Genomic DNA, 12,368 nt, shown 5'->3' with positions numbered 1-12,368 from the left:
ACTTCATAAGACTGGTGCAGTTACCAGGACACACATTTGTTCTGACACAGCTGTACAAATTATGGATGAAATACTCAACAACTGTATGCCTATGAAAATCTGCAAAGAGTTTCAACACCTATGGGTGATCCACGTCTAAAAATGTGTCAAACAATATATAAACTAGTTCTTTATCATTATCAACAAGTGCAGTACCTTCAAACAGGTGATGAAGCTAAACAAATGGAATGCCTTCACTGGATACAGTGGAAAATCCAGGATGGAACGTAACAATATTAGGAGAATACACCATAGAACGGAGCTGCTGATTTGCATATAGGCAGAGCCAAAAGAATCACAATTAAAGCTTTCTGCCATTAAGGCTTTCGTCAACACCAGACACACACTTTCGCATGCGCGCGTGTGTCACACGCGCACGCATGCGCGCGCCCATACACACGTACACGTACACGGTCACACACACACACACACACACACACACACACACACACACGTGTGCGTATGTGTGTGTGGAGCCGGCCGAAGTGGCCGAGCCCTTCTGGGCAATACAGTCTAGAACCGCGCGACCGCTACGGTTGCAGGTTCGAATCCTGCCTTGGGCATGGATGTGTGTGATGTTCCTAGGTTAGGAGCTGCTGATTTGCATATAGGCAGAACCAAAAGAATCACAATTAAAGCTTTCAGCCATTAAGGCCTTCGTCAACACCAGACACACACTTTCGCATGCGCGCGCGTGCGCCCATACACACGTACACGTACACACACACACACACACACACACACACACACACACACACACACACACACACACACACACGTGTGTGTATGTTTGTGTGGGGCCGGCCGAAGTGACCGAGTGGTTCTGGGCGATACAGTCTAGAACCGCGCGACTGCTGCGGTTGCAGGTTCGAATCCTGCCTCGGGAATGGATGTGTGTGATGTTCCTAGGTTAGTTAGGTTTAAGTAGTTCTAAGTTCTAGGGGACTGATGACCTCAGCAGTTACGTCCCATAGTGCTCAGAGCCCTTTGAACCATTTGTGTGTGTGTGTGTGTGTGTGTGTGTGTGTGTGTGTGTGTGTGTGTGTGTGCGCGTGCGTGCACACGCTAGCTGGTGCATGTGTATGTCTACTGTTGACAAAGGCCTTAATGACCGAAAGCTTTAATTGTGAGTGTCTTTTTGTTGTACCTATCTGCGACTCAGCATCTCCACTTCAATGGATAATTTTATTTTGTCAATGAATTAAATTCCAGCGAGCTACTTCCACTTGGTGAACAGTCATCAGTGAAAGATGTATAATGATTACAAAGAAAAAAAGGTGAACCAGACATGTAGCCTGGTCAACGGGTGGTAGATGATCTAAAGAAGCTCTTTATTATATACCAAAAGTAAGAAAAAACTGTTGCAGTGCTCAAATGGATGATATATAGAAAAATATATTAATAGCAGTTCAGAAATCCCCTCAAAGAATGGCACTGGCACTTTTTAAATTTCAGGCTTGCCATTATTTTTTTTTTTTTAATGTGTGGTTGTTTCTTTTCCTCTATTGATCTTTCATTCACTTGTTACTTGCAAGCAGAGTCAGCTGGCAGTGGTTTAATATGCCACTCTTCAGGCACACGAATTTAAGCTAGTATAAATAGTTTTAAAATTTAAAAAAGGGAAAATATTTACTTGGTTTTTAAAATTATTACAATACTGATTACAGAACGGTGATTTGTAAAAGATAAAAGAAAAGTAAATAACTTGAAAGAAGTATGGCAAAAATGATGAAGCAAGTAAAAAAAGAAGAAGAAGCTGCTCCAGGAGGGAATAATTTGGAAGAGATGTTGAATGCTTTTGGCGTTGTGAGGTGTAAGTTTGATATTTGAAAATGAGTATGGGTAATAGCAAAATATTGAATTTGGAATAGATGTAGCTGGGCTGGAGGCTGGATCATGATTATGAGGAAGTAAGCATAGAAGAATATGGGAACAGAATTGGGAGCTCTGATATGAGGTAGGATAGGGTTTGGTTCAGATTTCTTAAGGGTAAACACCAGGGCAGATTTAACTGTCTGGGAGAATCAGTATGTTAAACCGTTTTTAGATTGTGAGCTCCTTGGTTTCTTAACTTGCTGAAGACTCAGAAATAAATCTTAGCAACAATCTTCTTGATTAAGTTGGCTATTTCCTGGGAAACACTTCAATAAAGCAGTCAAACTCAAAAGGTATTATGTTCTTCAGCTCAACTAAGTTTATAGAATTAATATCTAAAATGGTAAATCCGGGATGGAATGAAACAATATTATAAAAAGGATAGTTGCTACTCACTATATAGCGGAAATGCTGAGTTGCAGATGGGCACAACAAAAGGACTGCCACACAATATGCTTAAGGCCAACAAGGCCTTTATCTAACCCCCCCCCCACACACACACACACGGAAATGCAACACACACACACACATGACCACAGTCTCTGGCAGCTGAAGACGGTCTACAAACAGCAGGCAACAGGACGGAGGTAAGTAAAAAGACTGGATGGATTGTGGAATACAGGACTGTGTAGTGCTGGAATGGGAACAGGGAATGGGCTATATGGGTAAGGACTATGACTAACAAACGTTTAGGCCACTAGGGTTATGAGAACGTATGTTATATATTGCACGGAGAGTTCCCACCTGCGCACTGTAGAAACGCTGGTGTTGGTAGGAAGAATCCAGGTGGCACAGGTTGTGAAGCAGTCATTTAAATGAAGAATGTAATGTTGGGTGGCGTTCTCGGCAACAGGGTGGTACAGTTGGTTTTGGCTACACTTTGTCAGTTGCCATTCAGGCGGACAGACAGCTCGTTGGTTGTCATGTCCCTGTAGAATGAAACGCAGTGGTTGCAGCTTAGCTTGTAGATCACATGACTGCTTTCACAGGTAGCCCTGCCTTTGACGGGACAGATAATGTTTGTGACCAGACTAGAGTAGATGGAGGTGGGAGGATGTATGGGAGGAATACCATTGTGGGGGATGGAGGTGGGAAGAATAGTGGATAGGACATTTCTTATTTCAGGGCATGATAAGAGACAGTTGAAACCCTGGTGGAGAGTGTAATTCAGTTGCTACAGTCTTGGGTGGTACTGAACCACGAGGGGAATGCTCCTGTGTGGCCGGATTGTGTGACTTTCCGAGGTGGAGGGTGGCTGGAAAGATAAGACACAGGAGATTTACTTTTGTAGAAGGTTGAGGGGGATGGCGTCTGTAAAGGCCTCGGTGAGACCCTCAGTGTATTTTGAGAGGGATCACTCATCAGAACAGATGTGACAGCCACGGATGGCTGGGTTGTATGCAAAGGACTTCTCGGTATGGAATGGGTGGTAGCTGTCGAAGTGGAGGTATTGCTGGTGTTTGGTAGGTTTGATATGGACAGAGGTAATGATGTAGCCATTTCTGAGGTGGAGGTCATTATCGAGGAAGGTGGCTTGTTGGGATGTGTAAGACCAGGTGATGTAAATGGGGGAGAAAGTGTTGAGGATCTGGAGGAATGTGGATATTGTGTCTTCACCCTCAATCCAGATCATGAAGATGTTATCACTGAATCTAAACCAGGAGAGAAGTTTATGATTCTGGGTGTTTAGGAAGGATTCCTCTAGGTGGCTCATGAATAGGTTGGCATAGGATGGTCCCATGTGGGTACCCATAGCTGTAACGCAGATTTATTTGTAGGTGATCTACAAGCTTCTCTCCTTCTCCGCTACCTTCCCTCTCTCCCCACCCTCTGTCTAATCTCCCAAATGCACCTAGCTGCTCTACCCTCTTTCCACGTCATCCCTGCACACTGCTGCAGAAGCACTTTATCATCCCCCACCCTTATCCTGCTATTGTTCCCCATCCCTGCCCCAGCCTCTTCCTTACCCCCATCTGGTTGCCTCTCCCATCATGCGCTGCTGTTTGTAGTCTGGCTTTAGTTATCAGAGACTGTGGTCGTGCGTGTGCGTGTGTGTGTGTGTGTGTGTGTGTGTGTGTGTGTGTTCTGTTTCTGAGAAAGGCCTTGTTGGGCGAAAGCTTCTTGTGTGACAGTCTTTTTGTTGTACCTCTCTGTGACTCAGCATCTCCACTACATGGTGAGTAGCAACTATCCTTCTCATAATGTTGTTAGACTTAATATCTGTCTGTTACTGCAGTTAAAATAGGACTGCAGATACATAACCATTCTACAAAAAATATTTTGTATCTTGTTTTTAAAATGATCCAAGACAAATACTGAAAATAAATTGGACTTTTATGCACTGTGACTTACAGTATATTAGTTTTATTTTCCTCTCTTTGCACATAACCAGCATGGTCTGCATACACGATTCATTTTTGCTCTGCTAAGAAACATACCTTTGTTCTAAGCTTTCATTCAAAGAATAATCATTAGATCTTTGCCAATTGTGGCTTACCCAAAAAGCTACACACATCACCATGAGCACTGGCCCCACATTAAAACCGTCCCCTGAATGAACAGCGAGGACCAATGTGCCAGCCAGCATGGATGTGGTTTTTAGACAGTCTCCCACATCCAACTAGGTGAAGAATGGACTGGTACCCATGTCTCACATCACACATTTTAGCATGGCAAAGATGGAACACAAACAATGGGGTACACAATTTTTATACCAGACTGGGGCGGGGTTGCAGGGTGGGAGGGGGTGTGCGGTGCCTGGAAGGACAACTGACCACCCAAACCACTAACATATCAAATCCTGTTTAACATGCAAACCCCATGTAGATAACAGACGAAGGACAAGGAAGAAGATCTTTACCGGGTGTCTACTTTGGTGAAAGTTACAAAGTGGACCCCCTTGCATTTTTTGTAGTTTGCACAACATACATACATAATATGCACCAATATACTCTGAGACTCATCCTTTACATAATGGAAGTTCTCTGAATTGCCCTTGCAGTTTTAGTTGCTAGTATAAAGTGTCTTGAATATGGTAAAATGTGTTAAATATGGCAAGAACACAGACATCAGGTTACACTACAGATATGTTACCACAATCTTTATTTCACAATCATATCTGTTGGCTTCATCAACTCAAAACCAAATTATCACTTTCAATCAAGCCTAGAATAACAGGATAGGCTACAGATCAGCCTTTCAACACAGTCAAAATTTCAGGGAGAGGTATACTATCACACTCAAGCCTTTTTTTTCCCCTCTCTCTTCTCATACTACAATTTGGACATTTTTCTTTTATGAACACCTGAAATTTTCTCAATCTTTTAAAGCATTAAGCATCCCACAGGCAAACTTCCAATTTCAATTTCCAAAGCAGAAGAGTACAAGTAGCCTGTTTCAAACACATTGGCTGCTGCTGTTCTCATAAGTTCAAAGAAATTATCCCTTGAGAAATGAAGTTATTGTGTCCCTTTTGTCTGTTGTTTGACATCCTGTTCACATGGGGAGACTGAATATTTGTCCTGGTATATAAATGCAGAGCAATCACACAGATTCATTTGTGAGAAATGATGGCATTTGCTGTTCCAGAACAAAAGTTAGACCTACCTGTATCTATGAAGAATTTAACATGAAATCAATGAAAAACAACTGTGATGAATAGAATCAGGGCTGTCTTAATCATGGCCTCATGTTTTGCCACATGCACAGTTTAGAATAAATAATAATATTATATGAGCAGAACGTTTCCACTTACCTCAACATAATATATGAAGGAAGGAAGAAAGGGTAAAAGAAAAATTGCCAAATGCACAGGAAGCGATAGAATACTGGTACGTTAAAATAAACTTCCCTCTGTGTAACAGATGGCGTTGTTCAACGTCCATCTACAGTGGAACGTATGACGTAAAAGTAAAATACAAAATAAACAAAACAATGCAACAATGTTTTGCTGCGACGTATCTCCACAAAATACTGAAAAATTCTGTACCATGTAATACTGCAACGTTTGTACGTATTCTGCAAACATTTACCAACATAGAAAAAGATTTTGATCAGCGACAGTAGTCGCTGCAAGAAGGACAATTTTTCTCCAGATTTACAGGTGCCGTTTATATAAATGTAAATCGTATTTCTATGACGTCAATGTGCACCAGGAAATGACGCTAGTTTCGCTACAGGATGCACTGCAGTTCATACAGACAAACATTCACCACATGTATCTATCGGACTCACTAAAACTCATGCTCCTGCGTCGTTTTCCCTAATTGATTTGGGATCTCCTCGACAATTTTATATATAATTACGTTAGACAGCAATGAAAATTTTACACACAATAGTTCAACTATTTGTAGTTATATGAATAATTTAATCCAGTAAACTCTATCTTTTCCGTTTTCTTACCGTAAGTGAGGCTCCATGCTTCGAAATTCAGTCAAAGGCAGAGGTCAAACTACAAGATAACTAAGGTTATCAGTCTTAGTTTCTACTAACATTTCAAACAAGCTCTGCGAGTGCGGGAACCATATCGCCCACACAAAGCGTGTTTTCGTTCGTCTGTTGCCAACACCTGCACATGGAACTACAGCCACAAATATGTAAATAAACGTGCATTTTCTTGGATATTCAGAGGAATACTGCCATTTACACACTAATCACAGCACACGTAGACAAATGAATCTTTTATCTTACTGGCTCATGATCCGTATGGTCCCGTCGCCAAGCTAAAGTTCTTAATGATCCTAATTTTAGCACCCACGCATGTGAAAACAGAGACGGCGCTTTACATCAGATCTCGAGTGCGATTTTGTTTTGTAAACTACTCTTCAGAAAACGGCGTTTATGATTATCATCTGTATTTGATCATGTATTTTCCGTCAAACTACGTCATTTGAATACCCTAAAAAAAAGGAAAAACTGGAGTATGCCCTATATGAATAAAACAATTTCCACGTTGTTAACAACCGGTTTTTGCACTTCAGGACTGAACTTCGTTGATGTTTATGTATGCACTACTTACTTGCTCCAATCTCCGTAGGTCACAGTGCAACCACTGCACAAGGAAAATTTACATATTTGACGCCGACCCCGTGCGTTGCAGTCTTTTTGCGAATTTTTTGTGGTGTATTGCATGAAAGCTACCTGTCTATTAACATTTTTAAATGGCTACCAGTAATCGACAAATGATTTACACTCATAGTTTTGTAAATGAGAATAGATGAGATCGTAATGGGTATATTGGGTGGTGTAGAACCATAACTGTTGTGACGTAACGTTGACTTGCAATACTATTGTTGAAGATTGCGGGGAATTTACTACTCGGTGACCCATTGTGAATGGCAAATATTAATTATTAAAATTAACTTGAGTACTTTTCTCACAAGTGAAATCAAACTACTGGTTTCGGGGATCAGACGTCTACTTATACATTTCTAAAACGGAATCGTTTAACCTGTGAAAAATTCGCTATTACAATGGGCAATTTTATTTCTATTTTCCATGCCACTATATTAAGAAAAGTTTAATACAGAGTTTATTTTGAATAAAAGTTATCTGCTAACTAATGTTTGCAGTTAGCGTGAAAATAATCCAGTGAAATTTTTCTCCAGTGACAGTACCTACAGGAAGCAATTTCGTTGCAACTTGCTACGGTATCTAGGCAAGAATATGTCAACAGCTTCTTGGATCTTTAATCTCTGGGTGTGCCTAGGAGACCAAATTTTAAACAAGCTTATGCTTCGCTCGCAGTGGGTTGCATTTCTTCTAAGTACAACAAAGACATAACGCAGTAAGTTTTTACATCATCTTTAATGATTGCAATAGCAAAACTCCAAGCAACTGTTCTGTTCTATCGAAACCTTCCCATGAAATTATTTTGGCAAGAAAATCTTGCTATATTTACTATTTGCAGGTTCTCTTTCGTCCAGGATGTTCTGGGGTGTGACAAGAGCTCTTGATTTACAACACGTTTTATATACAAATCAGCCCAAACGTGTTGGAGACAATCTCATTCCAGATGAGTTACCAGAAAGAACACCTTTGAATATTTTGCTTATCGGAACTAGTGATGCTAGACACGTAATAAAAACCTTAGCAAAGTCGTACACGCATAGTAAAAGACACGTTAGATTTTTTGTCTATGAACTTCATCTTGAAGTGCTTGCACGTCAGATGTTGCTGCTATCCGTGGCTCTTGAACCTCCTGAGAAACTGGGTCTTTTAGAAAAGACGAGGATCTTCATGGAGCTATACGGAAATGCATTCCTCAGAGCAAGCACGGCCTCATACCTATCGAAAAAATGTAATCATCTAATACGTATGATAACTGACGAAGAACATATGAAAAAAGTTCTACCATTATTCGACTTCAGCCACTTAAAATATCGAGACCGCGATCGCTTGGAAGATATTTTCAAATTCTGGAGATCGCTTGATAGTAGTTTCGATATGACCGATCTCTGGGATAAAAGGCTGCGTAATATGTTGGGTTCACGATACGACTCAAGAGAAGGGGTATTTGATTGGGACTATTATATGGTTCTGAAAGACCGTGGCAGTGAATACATTAATTTCCAGGAATACAAACAATTCAGAACCAATGGCGTTGGCTTTACGTGGCTGGAAACAGAGTACGCTATTAGCAATCCTACACTCGCCGCTTATGTCATCAGAATGGAAGGAAAACTCCGACATCACGGATACATTGGCGATGTTGTCAGTGGCCCATTTTACGCATTTGGAATGGAAACCGACCAGACAGATATGAATCGTAAATCTAACGGCGTGTATATGAAGAAAGCAACTGATATCTCTGAAAGAAATCTGATGCAATATTTCCATGAACTGCAGAATAAGTCTCCGTACGTCCATGTGCCAGTGAAAGGAGAAACGAACAGTGGAGTCGTTATTACAGAAATAACAAGTGCTCCATTGGTCTCAGAGGACGACAAGGATATGAAAGTTACGAAGGTACCCGTGTCAAATGCTTCTGCGGAAGAGCATGAAACAATACCGGTTGAAAATGGTACAGTGATATTTTTGACAAGTCCAGAGAAAGTAGATTGTCTGCAAAAACGCGAATTCAAGGGGTTATTTGACATTATCGTTGTATCACAAAATATGACACATGTGCTGAGTAAAGAAACACTATCTGTAGCGAGTAAGGATGCGACAGTAATAATTGAGAGCAGGAAGTATCTTTTATCACTAACAAAGGACCACCTGAAAGAATATTCAGATACACTCGAAGAAAAAGCACAGCTTTGCAACTTCGAGAAGATACATAATTTTGATCCAAAAAGCGACGAGTATGCATTTTTCAGGATGAGACATCCATGTGAAGAATAATCACATCAAGAATTTTGTTCATGGTTATCTGTGTTCTGTCAAGGAACCATCACTTTCTCAATACTTTATTTTCACATGTTGTTATTAAATGTGCCTTCTAAGTAACCAAGAAGGCCTAGGTATTGTAGGTGAGACATTTACAGCTCATTTGCGTACGTAGTCAGCTTTCCACCTTTCCGGAGTAAATTGGAAGAAGTAATTTGCTTTCATGTCTTGTGTGTTTGAAATTGAAGTATTAATTGCCTTAAGAATAATATATATTGTGGACGAAGTATATGTAGGCCCACTTTTATAGACTATTTTATTGGATTGTGGCATTGAAACTTTTTCTTAAATTTTTGTCTACTAAGCATTCCGCGTTTCCTTTTTCTTAAGTTTTTGTCTACTAAGCATTCCGCTTTTCTTCTAATTTTCAATGTCAGTCATAAGTCTCGTGATTTTGTAAAATTAAGTGGAGCTGATAATAAGATCTCCATCTTGATTTGCCGCCAAAACGTACTGTTTGCTCCATCAAGGGGAAGAAAAAATATTCAATTAAATAGGGAACACACACGCCGCATTTCTGGTTTGTATCTCCTTAAATTTAATTCTTATGGCATATACATTTCTCATACACGCCGTACGTATTTTAAGAATAGGTAGTTTGAATCAAAATGGTATGAAGAATATACTTGTGAAATGGAGTGATAAAGATGAAACTGTCCAATATTTAAGTGTTTGTACGAAGGTAAAGATCTCAAGGTTTTCAACTAACAGTAGCAATCTTTAAAATTAATGTTCATAGAATACTGGTATACAATATACTGTTCAACAGTCTTTCATTTCTCAGCTTTTTGTATGTTTCTGTGTCTAGCGTTGACTTTTAGTCTGCCAAGGCAGTTTGTTCAGTCAGAAACTCATTAATGAGCAAATACACAATCAAACTCAGTGTGTTTATCAACATAAGAAAAGTGAACAGTCACATAAATGTGTTAATATGTAGTTGTGAGTTTGGTAAATGTTGCTTGCTTTAATATTTTGTGTTTTCATTATATAATATATGCAATATTTTGATACAAGAGTGTTACTACTATATTAATTTTAGTTTTCAAAACTGTAATTTCTTGGACATGAGTCTACCCTTACAATCAAAATTTCCAATCAAATAAATAACAAAAATTAATATCCATGATATGATTGTTATTATTCAGAAATAAATAGCACCAGCTAAAATGCAGCCCATAAGTGTGTGCTGTTCTTGGGCATAAGTTGAGTTTACTACTTTTTGTAAACACACAGAAATCATGCTGATTGCTGCCACATGATTAGAAGCTGCTGCAAATGTATTTTGGGTAAACTACTGAGATGCACATGCCAGATACACTAAAGTTACCTCAAATCCTCATCTCCTATGGCTACTGTCTCCTTTCCAGGAAATACTGGACTTATCAACAATCATTGATTTTACAGTGGATGTTGTGTAAGTGAGAAGGAGGAACCAGGGAGAACTCAGTACATTATTACCATCCTCATAACCAATAAAACGATGGAAAGTCCAGGATGGAATAACGACAATATTAGAAAAGGATAGACTGCTACTCACCATATAGAAGAGATGTTGAGTCACAGGCAGGTACACGAAGAGACTGCTATACATTTAAGCTTTTGGCCAAAAGACCTTCTTCTGAAATACTACAAACACACACACTCACACACACACACACACACACACACACACACGACCACTGTCTGTGTCTACAGTGGCCATGGTGCCCCCCTGACCAGTAAGTTGGAGGTGCCTTGCTGCAAAACAAACTGAATCAGTGTGATCCACTTCACCTATAGGAAAACTTGTTGCATCCCAAGTCAGTGGGAAGCAAGCACAAAAGTGATATTTGTAAGTTGAAAGTGGTAATTCCAGTTGACATTACGTTGCAACCCAATTCCAAAACCTTTCCTGCAGTAAACTTGACGCTGAACCCTGTCTTGAGTAGTTCCAACCACAATGTCATCTTGATCCATCACCACTACTTCAAAACCAACCCTTACAAGCCTTCCAATAATTCCTAACATCCAGCATTGCTTCACAACCATTTCTCAGTACCCTATGACAAGACCTAACCTTTCCTTTGGAGAACACCAGGCTCTTCACTCTCTAAAAACGTATGACTTCATCATTATCCTTCCAACAGAAATGGGATCTACCACTGTGGTACTTGGCTGAAGGGAATATGTAAGTGAGGGTCTACATCAGCTGTCTGACACCTCTATGTACGGCATCTGACATCAATATCTCTTCCCTGTGATGCAAACCGAACTACAATCCCTCCTTAAAACATCAGACCACTCACAAGGACTAACACCTCAGTCCATACAACTTCTTACCCCACCCAAACCACAAACTCTCACTTTTTACCTTCTTCCAAATACACACAAACCCAATCAGCCCAGCTGTCCCAGAGTTGCTGGGTTCAAAGCACACACCGACATGTATCTGCCTTAGTTAATCAACACTTGCAACCTATAATGCAAAGACTGCCATTCTATGTTACAGACACCAACTATTTCCTAGATCATCTGAAACCTGTGCCTATCCCACTCCCATCACACACCTTTCTTGCCACCACTGATGCCACCTCCCTCTATATCAACATCCCCCATGTATATGACCTGTCTGCTGCTGAACATTACTTTAACCAGTGCCTTTTGATTACACACCCATGACATCCTTTCTGGTGACCTTAATCAACTTTATACTTACCAACAACTACTTTACCTTTGAGGAGTAGACATGCAAACCGATCAGAGGCAAGACCTTGGAAACAAGAATGGCTCCTTCCAATGGCAATTTCTTCATAGGTTTCTTGGTGAGGACTTCCTGGGATCAATAAGCCTTCAGCCCCAGGTTTGGTTTAGATACATTGATGATATCTTTGCCCTATGATGTCACAGTGAAGCTGACCTGTTAAAATTTTTGGAAACTCTTAATGCAATCTGTAAAATTTCGCATGGCCCTATTCTGAATCACATGCCACTTTCCTTGACATAGATGTCATCCAGCCTTGATGTTTGAGGCAAAGATATTTGTTCAGGTGCAGAATCTTCACAGCAATGCACCACCATTCTCACCT

The 12,368-nt window shown here is 40.3% G+C and overlaps 2 protein-coding genes across 4 annotated transcripts in view; one reads left to right on the top strand and one right to left on the bottom strand.

Moving 5' to 3' along the window:
* LOC126456861 (uncharacterized) overlaps positions 1-6,835 on the bottom strand; it is a 109,143-nt gene extending 102,308 nt beyond the window's left edge. Inside the window, exons 1-2 of one of the 3 annotated variants that reach the window (XM_050092675.1) lie at positions 6,604-6,835; positions 6,316-6,493 (exon numbers count right to left, since the gene is read on the bottom strand). In XM_050092675.1, coding sequence (XP_049948632.1) covers positions 6,316-6,332 — 17 coding nt within the window. In that variant the 5' untranslated portion in view covers positions 6,333-6,493; positions 6,604-6,835. Of the gene's footprint in view, positions 1-5,668; positions 5,799-5,902; positions 5,920-6,315; positions 6,494-6,603 lie in introns of those variants that run through there. The other 2 variants (XM_050092676.1, XM_050092677.1) reach the window with 2 other exon arrangements.
* Positions 6,836-7,598: 763 nt separating this feature from the next.
* LOC126455472 (dynein axonemal assembly factor 3) lies at positions 7,599-9,567 on the top strand. The gene is made up of 2 exons (XM_050091226.1): positions 7,599-7,699; positions 7,823-9,567. Exon 2 carries the CDS (start codon positions 7,840-7,842, stop codon positions 9,256-9,258), a length of 1,419 nt encoding a protein of 472 aa, XP_049947183.1. The 5' UTR covers positions 7,599-7,699; positions 7,823-7,839; the 3' UTR covers positions 9,259-9,567.
* The last annotated feature ends 2,801 nt before the right edge of the window (positions 9,568-12,368 follow it).

This window comes from Schistocerca serialis, chromosome 2 (genome assembly GCF_023864345.2).
Source record: "Schistocerca serialis cubense isolate TAMUIC-IGC-003099 chromosome 2, iqSchSeri2.2, whole genome shotgun sequence".
Lineage (NCBI taxonomy): Eukaryota > Metazoa > Arthropoda > Insecta > Orthoptera > Acrididae > Schistocerca > Schistocerca serialis.
This window is presented reverse-complemented; position numbering and strand designations above follow the sequence as displayed.